This window comes from Martes martes (assembly GCF_963455335.1).
Source record: "Martes martes genome assembly, chromosome: 4".
Classification (NCBI taxonomy): Eukaryota; Metazoa; Chordata; class Mammalia; order Carnivora; family Mustelidae; genus Martes; species Martes martes.
In genome coordinates this window covers 36,789,732-36,808,973 of record NC_137891.1, presented here as the reverse complement: position 1 = coordinate 36,808,973, position 19,242 = coordinate 36,789,732, and the positions used below count along the sequence as shown (strand labels likewise).

Below are 19,242 nucleotides of genomic sequence, written 5' to 3'. Positions count from 1 at the left end.
TCAACTCGCAGTAAAGTGAATGAAGCAGATTATTAAGGCAGGTGTAGTTTCTGAGATGTAATCAGGAAGGTAAAAAATTCTGCCTTCAGGGTACATAAAAAAATATGTATAGGGACTGGTTTGCACTGGCCTATGGATAAATGTTTAAAAGTTTTGCCCTGATCTTAGGAATATGGATACTCAGATACTCCCCATCTGTTGCAGGATTCCATCATTATGGGATGTCACCTAACATTCATTTTGAAGATTAGGTATATTCCAACTTCACTAATAGCTGTGTGTGTCTCTGACATTCAAAAAATTAACTGTGCCATTTTAAAAAAGCATCTGTATTTCTATTACCATCCTTGAATACTAAGTTCTATAAATGTTTTAAGTGCTATCCAAGTACTACCATGCTCAAATTTTTCAAAGAGTGCTTTCTAGGTCCAGGTTTTCCTTTAGCCATACCTTTCATACTTTTATAATTCTGCTCTGTTTCTTCTTGACCTTGTCTTTTTCAGACAAAAGAGTCCCAATAAATATGACAGTCCCCTAAACAAACCCTAACACTTCAGATGACATTATTGCTCTTAGCTGTTTTGATTTTATCATAGGTCTTTTATGTATCATTAGTTTAATTGAATATTATTATTTGGTTAACTAGACAGTGGTTTAGTGGAAAAAGTATTACCACTGGAACTCAAGACCAGCATTTCAACCAGTCACTTCTTTGTGTCCCTTTCATCTGTAAAAATGGAAGTGATTTTATCTCTTGCCTACCTGGACAATTTTAAGGGGAAACAAGGTAAAATAGATATAAAATTGTTTTAAAAGATTTGGGGGTGCCTGGGTGGTGTAGTCGGTTAAGCGTCCAACTCTTAGTTTCAGTTCAGGTCATGATCTCAGGGTTGTGGGATCAAGCCCAGTGTCAAGCTCTGCACTGAGCTCAGAGACTCTCTCCCTCTGTCCCTCCCCTCCTTTCTCTCTTTCAAAAACGAATAACAGCAGATCTTAAAAAAAAAAAAGACTTTCAAATAGTGTTGTATAAGTATAAATATAGTAAATCTGAGCTTAAAGTAACACATAACTTGTCCCCTGCTTAAAATGCTTATCAATGACTCTGGACATGCATGTCCATGAGAAAAGCATGGAAATTGAATCAAATCCAGCCTTGCTTCTCAGTGACTAGCCAGTTCACTTCTTTTAACGTAAGCTTCATGGTCAAAGTGGAGGAATTTATGATGGTCAATATGGTGCTTTGAGGCTCTGAAGTTACCTTCAGAGATTAAAGTTGTGAAAAATATAAAAATAGTAGCTGAAATCAGAAATGGCCAGTCTTGGGGCTCCTTGTTGGCGTAGTCAGTTAAGCGTTGGACTCTTGATTTTGGCTCAGGTCATGAACCCAGGGTTGTTCTCTCTCCCCTCCCACTGCACACCTCACCCCACCCCACCCTGTGTTTGTCTCTCTCCAAAAAACCCCACAAAAGACAAAAAAACAGTCTCAGGAGTGTCTGCCTGGCTCAGTCAGTAGAGCGTGCAACTCTTGATCCTCAACAGTTGGGAATTCAAGTTCCATGTTGGGTGTAAATATTACTTAGAAATCTTTAAAAAAAACATTCATAAGACTAAATTATAAGTTAAGAAGGTGTAAACTGAGAATATGTAAAAACAAGTTGCCTCCTCACATACACAAATGTGTGGACATCTTCACACCTCCTAGAATAAGTTTTGTGTAGAAAATTAGGAGGGAGTGGTTATTTGAGCAGAGGGCTGAAGGATGAGAAGGAGCTTGACATAGTAAGACAAGGGCAAGGAGCATTCCTGAAATTGAGGAAATAGCCAGTGTAATGTCTCAGGGGTGGAAAGTAAGCCTTCCTTGTTCCCACTTTAGAATGAAGCCCATGTGACTCAAACCTTGAGGTAGGCAGAGGCCTGCTTATTTATGGTCTCATGATGGGAGTAAACAGGAGAGTAACATGATTTAAGACAAGATTACTTGAGCTGTTCTGTGAGAATAGATAATATTGGGAATGGGTGGATGGGGAAGCCAGTTAAGGACCACCCGCAGTAGTTCAGGATAACAATGATTATGGCAGGCCAGAGTGATAGCAGTAGAGGGACTAAGAAGTGGCTGGTTGTAAGATAACATTTTGAAGTTGAGCTCATGGGACTTACTGATGGATTGGCTAGTATTTTAAGAGCCCGGTAAATAGTACCGACTTTGGTGGAAGGCTTTGGGTTCAAATATCCACAGTGTCCTTTGTTAACAGTGTGTGACTTTACCAGGGTGCACTTCCCTCATTTGTAAGGTAGGCAGGAAATAATAGCACCTACCTCACAGGTTAATTGCAAAATAAAATGAATCTGTAAAAACTCTTAGCCTAATCAGTGTTAATTATTATCACCATTGCTGTATTATTATTTTCCACACGTGATTAGTTTCAAGATGAGTCTCCCAGCTACTAAGAGTCTCCATACTCTTCAGATTGCTCTTTCTGAAACATTTCATGGCACTGTCCTGCTGAAAATACTCAGTGGCTCCCAATTTTGATAAAGCCAAAAGTATTGGAATAGCATATTTGGTTCTTGATAATATGACTCCTTTTCTAGCTTTGTCACCACTTCAACCCACCTCTCAATCTTTTGGTTCTAAGAAGTTTGCAGTTCTTTAAGCCTGTAACAGTCCTTATTTCTTTCTTACCTGTGCCTTTCCCATGCTTTTCTCTCTGCCTGAAATGACCTTTTGTGTTGTTCTTAACCAGCGTCAGAATTTTGAAGGATTGTTTTATAGTCTTCTAGCTTCCAGTATTTTTTTTCTTTGAAGATTTTACTTCCTTGAAAGAGAGAACATGCTCAAGTGCATGAAGGTGAAGGGGGACATAAGGAGGGGAAAGGAGCAGAGGGAGATGGAAGAGCAGGCTCCCCTCTGAGCAGGGAGGCCAATGTGGGGCTTGATCCCAGGACCCTGGGATCATGACCTCAGCTGAAGGCAGAGGCTTAACCCGCTGAGCCACTCAGGTGCCCCCATCCCTCACCCCGGGATTATTGTTGAGAAGTCCCAAACCATTCTTATTCCTAATTCTTTTTCTTTTTTCTTTGGAAATGTAGGATTTTCTTTGCCAGTGTACTGAAATTTTACAATATGCGCCTTAGCGTGGGGCTGTTTTCCGCTGTTCTGGGCACTTGGTGGGTCCTTTCTTTTTTTTAATATTATTTATTTATTTGACAGAGATTACAAGTAGGCAGAGAGAGAGGAGGAAGCAGGCTCCCTGCCAAGCAGAGAGCCCGATGTGGGGCTTGATCCCAGGACTCTGGGATCATGACCTGAGCTGAAGGCAGAGGCTTTAACCCTCTGAGCCATCCAGTGCCCCTTGGTGGGTCCTTTCAATCTGGAAAGTCAAGCTCTTCAATCCTGGGAAATTTTCTGAATTATTTTTTGTTTATTTTAAGATTTATTTATTTGAGAGCGAGCGAGTGCATGAGTATGCAAATGGGGGGAGGGGCAGAAAGAAAATCTTCAAGCTGACTCCTGGCTGAGCACAAAGCCCTATGCAGGGCAGGATCTCAGGCCCCATGAGATCACCCCCTGCTCCAAAACCAAGAGTAGGGCATTCAATCAGTTGAGCCATCCAGGTGACCCTTCTTGAATTGTTTAATAATTTCCTACCTTTAATATTCTCTTTTCTCCAGATCTTAAAAAAAGAAAATCTATTAGACTTCATTGACCTTTCTCATCTTTCCTTTCCTTTTTTTTTTTCCTTTGCTCTTTGAAAGATTCCTTTTATTTTATTTTACTTTATAATCCATATATTGGGATTTCCATTTCTGGTGTAATTTTAATTTCTACAAGCGTATTTTTCTTTGTATATTTGAATGTGTATTGGAATATATACATTAAAAGGAAAACATACATACCTATCCCTGTTTCTGGGATGCGATGTCTTACCTCTATGAAGATGATAGTGATAACTTTAATTTGCCTACATAGTCTATTCCCTTCAAGTTGCTTTTTGAATTAAACTACTACTTTTTAATTAAATATAAATATATACATACCTAATTATAAATGTGATTGAAAAGAAAATTAGAGTGTGTGTGAAAATACAACCATTTCCCCAAATATTTAAAGGATTTCCTCCTATGCCAGAAGTAAAACGATGTCAAGTTACAGTAGTCAGTGTTTTAAACCTAGGACATAGTTTTGAGTGAAGTTTGCTGGCTGGAATGAAGTGTGAAGTGACTTTACATGGACTGGGGCATATGATGCTGACAATTTAATAAATCGGACTAAGAAAGTTCAAATCTGTGCCTGTAAACGTTCAAATTTAGCATTCTCTAGCATTGACAATGGAAATAATAAAAACGTAGTCATATTTTCAGCAGAATTTTTACCACTGTGTTACTATCACTATCAGTGCCTGCTAAAGGACTGTAGATCTAATTTAAATGCAAAGGGAATGGAAGTACATTACTGAGTTCGTATTATGTACCAGATATTTAATCTGAAATTATACAAGTAAAATACATTTCCCACACAAACTATCTCTACTGTTTTATTCATCTGAATTATATTAGGTCTTATTTGCCTTTGTATCCCAGTGTCCAGTACGGTGTCATAACCAGCCCTCAGACGTTGAATGCATGCAAAGGAAGAGGGAATGTAGGCTTTGATTTACGCTTTTTAGTGAAGGGATGGAGCTAAGTCTGGCTTACATTGTAGACACTCTGAACGTTTAATTATATTTCTATAATTAAGTAGGAGTAGATACCAATTTATCTTGCGGGTGGTGTAACAGTCCAGAACAGTAACGGCGTTTTAACTCGATCGGAAACGAACGCGAAGGAGAAAGGGAGCCCTCCCACTTGGACTCCTTTCTGGCCTAATTGTCATCTGTGCGAGAGGCTGGGTTGTGAGGCCCATCAGCGAGGCAGCTGGTCGAGGGCCAGCCAATCAACCGCAGAGGCTCTGGTCCCACCCCCGGCGGTCAGCCTCTGGCGGGTGGGGGCTCAGGCGGGGCGACACGCCCCCATCTCCGCACCCGCGGCTTCGGTGGTAAATTGTGCCGGGGCCGCATCCTCTGCGTGGCGTATGGGAACCAGGTGAGTACCTGCCGGCCAGGAGTAAGTTACATCTTCCGTCGCAGTTCCGTTCGGGAGCTGGGGTGAAAGGCGGGCCCCGAGAAGCAAATGCACGGTCGGAATCGGCTGAGGGAGAGGGTTATGGGATGAAGAAACGGGGGGCTTTAGTTTACTGTGGCGGAGGGTGGCGGATGTTGGGACAGGGTCGCAACATGGGGGTTGCCGGGGTTCGCCGGCGGCGACCAGTCCTGGAGACCAAAGCCGGGGAGTGGAGAGCAGTTTCAGAGGGTCCCAAAGTGCCCCCCGACCGTTGGGTTGACTGTAGAACTCTGGGTTCGCGGCCGCCCCCCACCCCCCAGCCGCTCCCGGCGGTGCTGTACACAGAAACCGTTGCTAGGCAAAGGGAACCATTTCCTTTCGATTTCGGCCTGCAGGGGGCGCTCGACCCTGTGGTTGCTGGATAGAACGTTCCCGGGTGGAGGAAAACAGGTTTTCGTGTTAATTAACCATCTCATTTTCCGATGGAGGTGCCTCGGTCAGCCGTTTAGGGAATATGGGAAATGGATGTGGATCAGGATGACCGAGAAGAGATTAAATCCACCAGAGTCAAAGCTTTTCCTAATCAAAGAAATTCCAACCGGATGTGGGAGGGTTCTAACGAGAGCAAATGAACTGTTGTATGACTTGTTTTTTAGAACTTGAAAGTTAACGTTTAGTAGTCTTGAAATGTGCATCTTACCAGGAGAAGCAAAACAAACATGGAAGTTTTCATAAAGGATTTTCAGGGAAATGTTAAAACGGTGCGCAGAATGAAATTCATTTGATTAGATAAGAGATGGCTCTGTCATTTAAAATGTTTTTCACTGTATTTTATTCAAATGGTGTAATCTCAGCGGTTGCAAGACAAATTCGAGATCATCTATTTTAATCCCATTGGATGCTTAAATTCTCCCATTAAGGATCCGCCAACTCTTTAGAAAAATTCTAGTGCAACCCGTTCTGTTCTGGGCAACATCAGTAATTTAAAAGTTCTTCATGTTGCTTTCCATAGTTTCTACTCTTAAGGCTATCCTTGTAATGAATGTATCATTTATCATCCTGGGCCCTGCCAGCATAGCCTGAAAATCTCATTTCTCCGCTGGATCTCATCCGAAAGCTGATGTCTTCTGTGTTCCACACCCAGTTAAAGCCAGCAGGAATATGGAGGAGAAGCTGACCAATCCTTCTCTTTCTCTCTCTCTTTTTTTTTTTTTTTTTTTTTAACAGATGTCTGATGTATGACCAGAATTCCAGAGAGCAGGTATGCTGAAGGAAATACTTATTTTGGTCAATTAGGCCCATTGCTCCTTCTTGTTTTAAAATTTATAACCCAATATGTTTTTTTAAATTAATTTTTAAAATTTTTTATAAACATATAATGTATTTTTATCCCCAGGGGTACAGGTCTGTGAATCGCCAGGTTTACACATTTCACAGCACTCACCATAGCACATACACTCCCCAATGTCCATAGCACATACACTCCCCAGTGTCCATATCCCCACCACCCTCTCCCGACCCCCCTCCCCCCAGCAACCCTCAGTCTGTTTTTTGAGATTGGGTCTTTAATGGTTTGTCTCCCTCCCGATCCCATCTTCTTTCATTTTTTCTTTTCCTACCCCCCAATACCCCCATGTTGCATCTCCACTTCCTCATATCAGGGAGATCATATGATAGTTGTCTTTCTCCGATTGACTTATTTCACTAAGCATAATACCCTCTAGTTCCATCCACATGGTCGCAAATGGCAAGATTTCATTTCTTTTGATATATAACCCAGTATGTTTTACTGCAGTGGTTTTTAAAACACTTTGACAGTGACTTACGATGAGAAATAAATTTTGCAACATGTGCATTTATATTTACACATTTGTCATTTGTTTGTATAGACACGACATAAAAGTTTTTGCAAAACAGTATTCACTTTAATGGTATGTGAAGTAGTCAGATTTTTGTGTTGCTGTTCTAGAGTGTATCCCATTAAAAAACAGTGCTAATTGCAGCTCACTAAATTGATTTCAGGGGTTGCCACCCATAATTTGGAAAAGTCTGGGTATGATGGCTAAGTGTGTGGGCTCTGCAGTTGCCTACTGAGATTCAAATCCTCAGTCGCTACTTAATAATTATATGACCTTGAGCAAGTTACTTAAAACACAAACACTTCCCTTTTTGTAAAATGGGAGTTATTATTAATTCCCTTCATGAGAGTGGTTTGAAGATTATGTGAGATAATAATCCATGGCACACAGTAATTTAGCTCCATAACTATTAACTGTTATTACTGCTCTCTACTTAAAATAAAACTTACCTGATATAGTAGTTGAAAGATTAAATGAGGTTATACATGTAAAATTCTTAGGGTGATGCCCAGCACACATTAAGAACTGTGTAATTATTTGTTGGTGGTGTTATTACCATCATCGTTAGCAGCAGTATCATTAAAGTGAAACAGTCGGAGGCCCTTTTATTTCCAATTCAGTTCAGCAAGTGTTTCTTAAGGGCATAAGGCACTACTTTGTTAGTCCTGAATATATGACAATGAATAAAGTAAGATCTCACAATCTAGAAGGGAAGACAAAAATGCATAATTAAAATATATGCTATGAGAAAGGTATGGGCTCAGTGTCTTCCGGGAGTGCGTTGCAGGGAATGACAAAGAGGGTGATGTAAAGGACGGTTAAAGGATATTATTTATGTTTGTGCTGAATCACAGAGCATGGTTGGGGTGTGAAAAAAGAAGCTGAAGTAGAAGTCATTGAAATCACCATTGAAAGCTATCTTAAAAGGCAGTTTGAGCACCTAAGGGGATCAGAATATGCCATCCCCAAATAAGCCATTTAGGCATAAGGATTATTTCAAATTGAAAACAATAAAACAACAGGAAGAATTCTCACCCTCTCCCTTTCTGCTTAATAGCAGGGCATAAATTTCCCTTTGTAAAGGTGTCCCCTCTTCCCCTTCTCTCATACCAGGAGGAGAACAATCCTCATTATAGTACATAGAACTGGGATAAGGCTGCAAAAACAAATCTTAATAAGGAAACCATTATCTTTCATTAGTTTCTCCCATATATTTACCTTCTCCTAAAAGCCAACCCACTTTTTCCTTTGTCTAATCACTTATCCAAAACTTAGCACCCTTTGTTAAAACGGTATATAGGCTTCCAGACCTAGCAGTTTCTTTGGGTTTTCACTTTTCTATGAAGCCCTGCCCCTCCATGCGTTAAGTGTCTGAAATAAACATTTCCTCCTGTTAATGTGTTTTTATCAGTTTAACTGGGGAGTCTCAGTAACTGAACCTAAATGAGTAGAGGAAAAGTGTTTTCATATTCTGTAGTACCACAATGTGCTTTGTGTTCCAACTTTGCTTAAGTGGAGATTGAGGTAATCTATTTACGGTACTTAGTAATTTAGTTCCATGACTGATAACTGTTGTTATCAAGGAGAGAGAGTTAAAAATGTGTAGACTTCTTCCTTAGAGAAAACACGCCTAGATGCTTACTATTATTTAGTTTATGTATTACTATACATATTTGCTTCATAACTATTTTCCTATACTACATTTCAGCCATGACTGCCAATGATTATCCATCATTATGGGGCTTTGGAACAACAAAAACATTTAAAATTCCTGTGGAACATTTGGATTTTAAGTATATTGAAAAATGTTCAGATGTTAAACACTTGGAAAAAATTCTTTGTGTGCTCAGGTAAGCATTCAAAAATCCTTTTATGTTCAGTATGCCAATTACACTGTTGCCTTCTGAAAACTGGTACTCTTAGAAATGTTACAGAACATTCTCACACATTGAGATTGTTGAGGTTTTTGTTTTGTTTTGTTTCTCCATGTTAGGTTCCAAAATAGTTGTTTTGATTCCGTGGTTAGTTTAGAGGGTTCTGGCTAGGTCTACTTCCAGCTTGCAACTTAAGGCTCGTCAGTATGCAAGAGGACATTTTTTCTTGCTTCCTCCACATTTCCTAGGAAAAGATAAAGTAGCCATGAGAGTAGCCATTAGGAAATAAGATTAGCTCACCATGCTACCAGTTGATAAAGATCTCCCGCCACCCTGTACCACCTGCCAACAAGGGTGGTGACTTCCTGTGAGCTGGTCATAAGAGGATGGTGGGGAGGCCTGGAGGTGGGACCAGAAAGCAGGGAGTCCTGACCTTCTCGGGGTAAGGGCCCCACGGTGGTGATTGTCAAACTTTATATGGTTGTTAAAAATGCAGATTTAAGGGTCCCATTCCTAGGGACCCTGCTTCAGGAAACCTGGGGTGGGGCCCAGGAACAGGTGTTTTTAACGAGTGCCTGGCTGACTGACATGCAGGTGGTCAAGGGAGCCCACTTCAGGCAGCACTGCTCTAGGGCACCCCAGTGGGTGCCCCCTGTTTGGGATGTCTTGAGGGGTTTTCATTTGGAGAGTTGCCTGTTACTGTGAAAGCCTTTGTGGAGCATGAATCCCTCCACCCTGGGCATCTGTAGTGCTCCTTCTGTTTGATGGTGGTTCTCTGTTTCCTTCCTTCTGACCCCCTTCCTCATCACTGTGTCCTCTCCTTTTTCTCTCTCATCACCTTTGGCCTCCTGTCCTCCCTCAGCATCCCCGCTAGTGCCCAGACACAGTCGATGTTATAACCTCCTCATTTCTGAAACGGAGAGTGAGACATGCATTTTTCCTTTTGTTTTTCTCAGCAGTAGAAAAACATTTACATTTATGTGTGGCCAACTGGTAAAGAAAACAAGCAGTTTATGTGATGGAAGAGTTTGCAAAACCCACACTGTTGGTTCTAAGAAATTCTGTGAAGAGCTTAATTCAGTTATATAGCATTGATTCAGAATTTATTTATTTTTAAAGATTTTATTTATTTATTTGAGCTAGAGAGTGAGAGAGATCAGAAGTGGAGGGCAGAGGGAGAGGGAGATACAGGCTCCCTGCTGAGCAGGGAGCCCGCCACGGGACTCCATCCCAAGACTGTGGGACCATAACCTGAGTCGAAGGCAGACGTTTAACCAACTGAGCCACCCAGGCATCCCCAGAATTTATGTTTAAGAAAAATTTATTTGAAAATGGGAATTTTTTCTATTTTTCTAAAAATTTAAAAATAAACAGGTCTATAACAGAAGGGGAAAAGATTGATTTTCCTTCAAAAACAAAGAACAGAGTTCTCCTTACAACTCTCTAGGAATGAATTCTGTTCCTTGAGTGGTTGAATTTAGAGGCTTGTTGTTCTGAACCACTCCTCTGCCATTTTCTTCCTATCCCTTTGGAGGAAAAAAAGGAGCTACGAACTCCTCCTTGGGAAGAAAATCCAGTCTCACTTTCTGCCTGTCTCTAATATTGAATTTTCATTTATAAGTTAGAAATTACCTTATGTAACAAAATGAACCACATGTTAAAGGGGAGAAAATGTCATTTGCTCAACTTTCCAAAGTATGTGATGGAAGCTGGTGTCTTTGGAGCTCCATTTTTTCCTTCACTGCATCACTCTATAGATTAATGGCTAAAAATGAAGGTTGTGCTGGTTGAGGAAGGAAAGTGGGATGCCCCCACGCAGTCCAGCCTCCCTCCAGGGGCAGCGCTGGAGAGTTCTGCAGAAATCCTCTGCTCCACAGAGACCAGCCTGCAAATCTACATGAGCTCTAAAGAAAGTGGTGACTCCAAAGTTCTGAATTTTTTTAAAGGTCTGGTGAAGAAGGATATTATCCTGAACTTACAGAATTCTGTGAAAAGCGTCTGAAAGGCTTGGCTCCTGAAAGTAGAGCTTTGAGGAAAGATAAACCTGCAGCAACAGCAGCCAGTTTTACAGCAGAAGAATGGGAAAAAATTGACGGTGATATAAAGGTAGAGTGACCCTGGTTTTTGTGATATTCTCATGTTGTATCTGTGTCTCCTTCACTTTTCTAAAATCCTAGGCTTCTTTTTTTTTTTGTCAGTGAAGGGCTTTTAGTGGTAATCACTTAGGTAGTATGGGTTGCTTCTCAAACCTAGAATAATTTGAATGTGTATGTTTGTGTCCAGACACCCACGTGTGTATTTTAAATGACTTTCCTATCGAAGAAACATAATTCGCTCAACTTCTATAAATTGTGCTATACAAACATACTGGTTTATAATTTCTTTTGTACCACCCTGGTTATTTCCTCAGCATAAATTAATGGAAATCAAGTTGCTTGATCAAAGGATGTGAATAATTCGAAGGCTGTTGAAACACATTTCCATGTTCTCAGAAAAGTTGTGCCTTTGTTCTCTTTTCACCAGCAATATATAAGAGTGCCCATTTAAGGTGTTCTTCACTGGACACTATAATCATTTTAAAGGTTTTGTTTATTTATTTGAGAGAGAGAAAGAGAGCGTGTGTGCGCGAACATGAGTGGGGGGGTTGTAGAGGGAGAGGGAGAAGCAGATTCCCGGCTGAGCAGGGAGCCCTATGCAGGGCTCGATCTTAGGATGGTGGGATCATGACCTGAGTTGAAGGCAGACACTTATCTGACTAAGCCATCCTATAACTATTTTTTAATCAATTAAATAATTGAAAAATTCATGTATTTGTTTGATTACTAGCAACATTAAATTTTTTTGTCAGTTGACAATTTCTTCTTTTGTTAATGGCCTGTATCTTCAGTGATTTCTTTTAATCCACTTTATTGAAGTATAATTTACATTCAAATAAAAATGTAATGGTGTACATTTCACTGAGTTTTGACACCTGTCTGTGCTCCAAAACATTTCTATTACTCTGAAAATTTCCTTATGCCCTTGTGCAGTCAGTGCTGACCCCACATCCTGGTCCCTGGTAACCCCGAAGTGCTTTCTACCATTAGGGGTTTGTCTTTTTGAGGCTTTCCTATAAATACAGTCATACAGCATGTGGTCTTTTCGTGTCTCCTTCACTTAGCATCATGCTTTTGAGATATGTCGATGTTGCGTGTCCACAGTTTATTTCTTTTAATTGCTGAGTAGTAGTGAATTGTATGGATATCTCAGGTTATCCACTTACCAGCTGATGAACAAAATGTTTTCCAAAGTGGCATTCCTGCCAGTAAGGGATAAAAATTCTTGTTGCTCTGCATCTTGGTTCACACAGTACTGCCAGTTTTGTTAATTTCAGCTGTTCTGTTGGGTATGCAGTGGTATCTCATTGTGGCTTTAATTTCCGTTTCTCTAATGATTAACTTTTCTGAGTGTCTTTTCATGTGTTTATATTTGCCTTCCATATATCCTCTTTTTTGAGAAGTCTTTAAATACTTTAACCATTAAAAAATTTTTTGGATTATTTTGTTCTTATTGAGTTGTAAAATACATGTCTTTCATACATGTCTTTCATTAGATCTTTCGCAAATATTTTTGCAAAAAATATTTCGAGGATTGCCTTTTCATTTTTTTTACAGTGACTTTGGAAGAACAAAGGTGTTTAATTTTGATGAAATCAATTTTTATTTTACAGTGTGTGCTGTGTGTCCTATTTGGGACACACTATTTGTCTAATCCCAGATCCCCAGGTTTCTTCATATGGTTCTTTTAGGAAGTTTCTAGTTTTAACTCTTACATTTAGGTCTAGGATCTATTTTAATTTTGGGGTACACACACACACACACACACACACAAACACATACATATAAAATAGCTATCCAAGGTTTCAGGTACCACTTAATGAAAGATTATCCTTTCCCTATTGAACTTATTGGTATAATCATCAAAAATCAATTGACCATGTATGTGTGGGTCTATTTCTGGACTCTCTGTATTCTCTTTCATTAATCTAAATGTCTCTCTTTTCCTCCAATACCTCATTCTCTTGATTATGGTTAAGTCTTAAAATCAGATAGTACAAGTCCTCTAACTTTGTTTTCCTTTTTCATAGTAGTTTTGGCTATTCTAGGTCCTTTGCCTTGATAGTTGTTACAAAATAACTCGCTTGTCTTTGGGTTGGGATTGTGTTGAATTTATGGATCAATTTCAAAATAACTGACATCTTAACAATAGTGAAATTTCTAATCCATGAAAATTATATGTTTTCTGCTCATTTAAGTCTTCTTTAGTTGTTGTGCTAGGTGTCTTGTAATTTTCAGTGTGTAGTTCTTGCATATTTTTGTTTATTTATTCCTAAGTATTTAATGTATTTTATGCTATTGTAAAAGTTAATGTTTTGTTTTCGTTTGTTTGTTTTTATTAACATATAATGTATTATTTGCCCCAGGGGTACAGGTCTGTGAATTGTCAGGCTTACACACTTCACAGCACTCATAACACATACCCTCCCCACTGTCCATAAAAGTTAATGTTTTTTAATTTCATTTTTTTTGCTCATTCTAAATCACCCTAACTATGAAATTTTATGTATGTATGTGTGTATATATTTTTGGTGTGGTAAAATACATATCACATAAAATTTACCATCTTAGCCATTTTTAAGTATAGAGTTCATTAGTGTTATATTGACAAAGATCTCTGAATATAATGTCAACATAACTAAAAATCTCTGAAAATAATAAAAATTGTGCAGTTCATTAATGTTATATTCATATCATTGTGCAACCAATCTCTAGAACTTTTTTTTATCTTACAGAGCTGAAACTCTATACCATTAAACAACAGTTTTCCATTTCTCCCTCCCCTCATCTCCTAGCAACCACCATTCTACTTTCTGTTTCATAAGTTTGACTAATCTAGATACCTCCTATCAATGAAAGTTTAATTTCAATTTTTATTTGTATATTGCAAGTTTATAGTTATCTAATTGATCCTTTATATTGACCTTGTATCCTGTGATCTCCTTAAATTTACAAATTAGTTCTAGTAGCTTTTTTGTAGATTCATTGGGTTTTCTTTTTTTTTAACTAATTCTTTAATTTTTTTATATATTTAAAAAAATTTTTTTAAGATTTTATTTATTTGACAGAGAGAGATCACAAGTAGGCAGAGAGGCAGACAGAGAGAGAGAGAGAGAGAGGGAAGCAGGCTCCCTGCTGAGCAGAAAGCCTGATGCGGGGCTCGATCCCAGGACCCTGAGACCACGACCTGAGCCGAAGGCAGAGGCTTAACCCACTGAGCCACCCAGGCGCCCCTTAACTAATTTTTTAAAAAAGATTTTATTTATTTGACAGAGAGAGATCACAAGTAGGCAGAGAGGCAGGCAGAGAGAGGGGGAAGCAGGTTCCCTGCTGAGCAGAGAGCTGGATGCGGGACTCGATCCCAGGATCCTGAGATCATGACCTGCACTGAAGGCAGAGGCAACCCACTGAGCCACCCAGGCACCCTCGTTGGGTTTTCTTATATGCAGGATCATGTCATCTGCAAATAATGAAAGGTTTGCTTCACCTTTTCCAGGATGGCTGCCTTTTATTTCTTTTACTTGCCTTATTGCACAGACTTGGACCTCTAGTACAAATGTTGAATAGAAGTATAAGAACGGATATTCTTGTCTTGTTCCTAATATTAGAGGACATCATTCAGCCATTCACTATGAAGTATAGTGTTGGCTTTAGATTTTATGACATGACCCTTTATAAAGTGTCTATTCCTTGTTTGATGAGAATTTTTACATGAATGGGTATAGAATTTTATGAAGTGCTTTTCCTGCATTTATTGAGAGGAATGTAAGATTTTCTTTGTAGTCTATTAATAAGGTAAATTATGTACTCTGTTTTCAAATGTTATACCAGTCTTGCCTTCGAGGATAAACTCTATTTAGTCATGCTGTATCTTTTTTATATATTGCTGGCCTTAATTTTATGAAGGATTTTTATGTCTAGAACCATGAGAAATATTAGCCTATAGTTTTCTTGTAATGTCTGGTTTGAGTAATAGAGTAATGCTGGCAGCATCAAATTGAATTGGGAAGTGTTCTCTCTTCTTGAATTTTCCAGGAAAGTTTGTGTGTGGTTGGTATTATTTCTTCCTTAAATATTTTCCAGAATTCACCACTGATGCCATCTGGGCCTCAACTTTTCATTGTAAGAAAGGTTTTGACTCTGAATTACATTTCCGTAACAGATACAGTGCTGTTCAGGTCCTCCTTAGAGTTCTGTCTCTGGCTCCCTCCTCTTAGATATTTTGCATCCTGGATCTTAGTAATCTTTGCCTCCCTGAAGCCTGAGCTGTGTTCTTCTGAATTCAGTGAGACCACAGGGCTATTTGGGTTTCCGTTCCCTGTGCTATAGCCTGGAAATTATGGGCAGTAAATTGGGGCCAATACAGGGGTTCCCTCCTTTGTTTCCTTTCTTTCAAGGATCATTTTCCTGGGCTACCTGTTGTCCAATGTCTGAAAACCACTGTTTCATATATTTATCCCGTTTTCTAGAGTTTAAGCGAGATGGCAGATCCAGGTCCTGTTACTCCATCAGGACCAGGAGGAGACGTCCCTTTATTGATGTTTCTGTCCATGTGTTCCTTATTTATGAGTAATAGTCCTGTTGCGTGTATTCTAAATTTCCCTTTAATTTGTCATTAGTCTTTTCAATCTCGTGTATGGTGTTTTTCATGTTTATTCATTAAAAAAACTTTATCCCTTGGTTTTATCCCTTATGTTTTCTTGCATTTATTTTTGAGAAAGCTTCCTCTCCACCAGATGCACATTTACCTGTATTTTCTAAGTTCTTTTGTGGTTTCATTTTGCTTAATAAATAACCTTTTGAAAAAAGATTTTTATTTATTTGGCAGAGACTTTTGGCACTGTATGTACAGTGAGTAAGGGAACACAAGCAGGGGGAGGGGGAGAGGGAGAAGCAGCCTTCCCCTCCACCAAGCAGGGATCCCGATGTGGGGCTCGATCCCAGGACCCCAGGATCATGACCCTAGCCAAAGGCAGACACCTAATGACTGAGCCATCCAGGCGCCCCAAGAAATAACTTCTTAAAACAGATTCTGGAGCAATAGTTTTTTGTTTTACTTTACTTTATTAATGTATTAATTTACCTTATTAATGTATTACATTTGAAAACATTTGAAGACAATTTTGAGGAATATGCATTCTCTAACCCAGAATGCTATGTTTTTTTAAACTTTCAGCTTTTTCAGGGTGCCTGGGTGGCTCAGTCGGTTAAGTGTCTGCCTTCGGCTCAGGTCGTGATCACGGGGTCCTGGGATGGAGTCCCTGCATCGGGCTCCTTGCTCAGCAGGGAGCCTGCTTCTCCCTCACCTGCTACTGCTCCCTCTGCTTGTACACTTGTACACTGTCTCTGTCTCTCTCTCTCTCTTTCTCTCTGTCAAATATATAAATAAATAAAATCTTTAAAAAAATAAACTTTCAGCTTTCTCATTTTGCCATTTTATTGACTTGAAATTGAAAACCTGGTAATTAATATACAAGTTAAAATAACAGCTTGTGTCAGAGTTATTTGACTTTATTGTCCGGGGAATAACAGCATAGTTTTAGTTGCAGAAGCTGCTTTTTTTCCAGTTGCATGTTCTTTTTCAGTCACCTCTTGACTTCGCCTCTTCTCCCTTTCTTTCATGCTTTTCCCTGCCACTTCTCCCTCTCCCCCCATTCTCTATCTTACTCTTTGTCCTCCTCTGTAATGCCTCCTCTTCCTTTTTACCTTTCTCCTCTTACTGTTTTTCTGTTCCTTCTCCTTCTTTCACCTCTCTGCTCCCATTTTGTTCCCTTGCCTCCTGCACAATTAGGACAGATAATATAGTGCTGTATCATGGTGCCTAATTTAATGTGAGACCTTCACCGTATAGCTGCTGAATAACAACAATAGAATTTCACAGATAACAAGTCTCTCACTCAATTTCTTCCTAGGACCTGTGACAACGCAGTTATAAACACGATTATGAACCTATTATGTGCCAGACACTGTGCTAGGTTCCTGAATCACAAAGATGAGACTAAGATATAGGTTCTGCCCTCAAGAAACTTATAGAAATGTGAGAGAGATGAACAGTACATGGATTATTTTAAATCTCTGTTAAAACATGGAGGAAGAACATTTCTAGCCCAACCAGGTAGTTCAGGGAAAGCTTGTTAGAAGGGTTGAGAGTAAACTTGCAAAACAATAGAAGTAGGAAGGGCAGCACAGATATGCATAATAATACTGAATTGCACATTTGAAAGTAGTTAAGATGATCAATTTTGTTTTGTGTATTTTACCACAATTTAAAAGCATAGTAGAAGGGCATCACAGGTAGAATGCATGACCAAATTGTCACCCAAAATATGGACCCATAGGAAATGATGATAATGTATAAAACCTAACACCTGGTTAATTACTTCAAACTGTATGTTTATCTTCTTCTTTCTCCTGCTTCTCAGAGTTGGGTGTCGGAAATTAAAAAAGACGAAAATAAAATGCACTTTCATGAAACTGAAACATCTCCAGCAATGGAAGATCATTTGCCTCCAGTTCGTGGTTCAAACAGCCGTGTTCATGTTAGTAAGGTAGGCTGTTTTGGGGTGAGGTGTGGGTGGTGGTGGGGGGCAAAAGATTGTTGTTCACTAAGAGAGCTAATGTTTAATCAGAGTAACCACAGTGTGATGTCCTCCAAGAGTTGGGAATTATCTTGAAGCTGGCCCCATGCTGTAGTCTTCTCGAGGAGGCGTGTTTCATCACTTGGAGATCCAGATGAAACCACATTTCCCTTTGAAGGCTTGCTTCTTCGGCCAGCTGCCTTTTCTCATTTTTTCTTTTGTTGTAACTTCTGTTCTTCTCTGACCAGTTTTGATGAGCATGTAAGACCCAATTCAGTGGGTGAGAATTTCAGGGAATAATTTTGTCTGTCCAGTGGAGGCGTAGAGGAAGTAGTTTATTACTTGATGAACTCCTGATTTAAAGTATTAAATAGATACTTCGAAGCCTCTGAAGATGTCATTCCTCTGTTTACTGCATGTTATTACCCCAACCCCTTATGATGATTTCTCTGTGGTTGATCCCTATTTTGTCATGTAGACCTTTCCTTTTTTACCCATGGGTTCCGTAGAGAAGGGACCTGTTGGGAGTCCCAGTTCCATTTATACTTAACTTCAAGTTAAAACTGAGCTTCTGGCCAGAAGATCTACCTGACCCTGTTATTCCAGAATCTAGCCATTGTGTCCCGGGCATTGGGAGTCTCTGGCCTTTCACGTGGATCCCACATTCCATTCCTTCTGCCCTACTTTTTTCTTTTATTCCTATCATTTCTGAAAGATTGCCTATTCAAGTCTCTTCATTCTGGGTTAACTTACTCTTTTTATTCTCATTTCTTCTTTGAATACTCAGTTTTATTAAAAAAAAAAAATCCAGGGGCGCCTGGGTGGCTCAGTGGGTTAAAGCCTCTGCCTTCGGCTCAGGTCATGGTCCCAGAGTCCTGGGATCGAGCCCCGCATTGGGCTCTCTGCTCAGCAGGGAGCCTGCTTCCCTTCCTCTCTCTCTGCCTGCCTCTCTGCCTACTTGTGATCTCTGTCTGTCAAATAAATAAATAAAATCTTTAAAAAAAAAAAAATCCATAGCTCTTCATTACACTGCTCCCTAATAATTTACCTTCCTGCGTCTTTTTCCTCCCCATTAGGAATTGCTCATGTAAATGAGGTACACTGTAATCCTCAAAAGGATGCCACTATCTGTCATCAATATATTTGTATTTATTGAACACCCATTTTTTGCTAAGTCTGTGCCCTGAAAATGTAACAGAAGGTTATAGTTCCATGGGGTAGAGAGAATAGTGGTATAGTGATTCCCAAAGCATAATTTATGGGCCCTGGTTCTCCCAGAGATCCTTCCAGAGGGTCTGGAAAGTTAATGCTATTTTTAAAAATAATGCTACTGCTTTGTTCTTTTCACTGCATTGACATTTGTATTGAGGATGAAGCTGTCGGACCTTAACATGAATCAAGGCAGTGAGTGGCACCAAACTGGGCTGGTAGTCGCTGTTTTCTCCACAGCTCCCTATTTATAGTCAAAAACTCCAGTTTGACTTAAAAATGTCTTTGATGAAACAATAAAACGTATTTATTTTGTTGAGTCTTGAGGACACCTCTTTCTAATATTCTGTGTGACAGAAGAAGTATTCAAAAAGCACTTGACTGTGAGGTAAACCTGGCACTTATTTCGAGAGGCAAGACTCGTGTGAATGAGTTGTCAGCTTAAGTCAGCTCTTTCCCAGAACAGGTTTTACTGGAAAGAGCGACTGACAGACAAATTATAGTTATTCAGGCTTGGGTTTTTGAC

At 39.6% G+C, this 19,242-nt stretch overlaps 1 protein-coding gene across 1 annotated transcript in view; it reads left to right on the top strand.

Moving 5' to 3' along the window:
• Positions 1–8,669: 8,669 nt before the first annotated feature.
• Positions 8,670–19,242, top strand: part of SPAG1 (sperm associated antigen 1) — a gene marked incomplete at its 5' end in the record, with an annotated part of 62,198 nt that continues 51,625 nt past the window's right edge. Inside the window, 3 exons of the mRNA XM_080800220.1 lie at positions 8,670–8,809; positions 10,780–10,939; positions 17,352–17,477. Of these exons, the coding sequence (XP_080656346.1) occupies positions 8,670–8,809; positions 10,780–10,939; positions 17,352–17,477 (426 nt within the window). The remainder of the gene's footprint in view (positions 8,810–10,779; positions 10,940–17,351; positions 17,478–19,242) is intronic.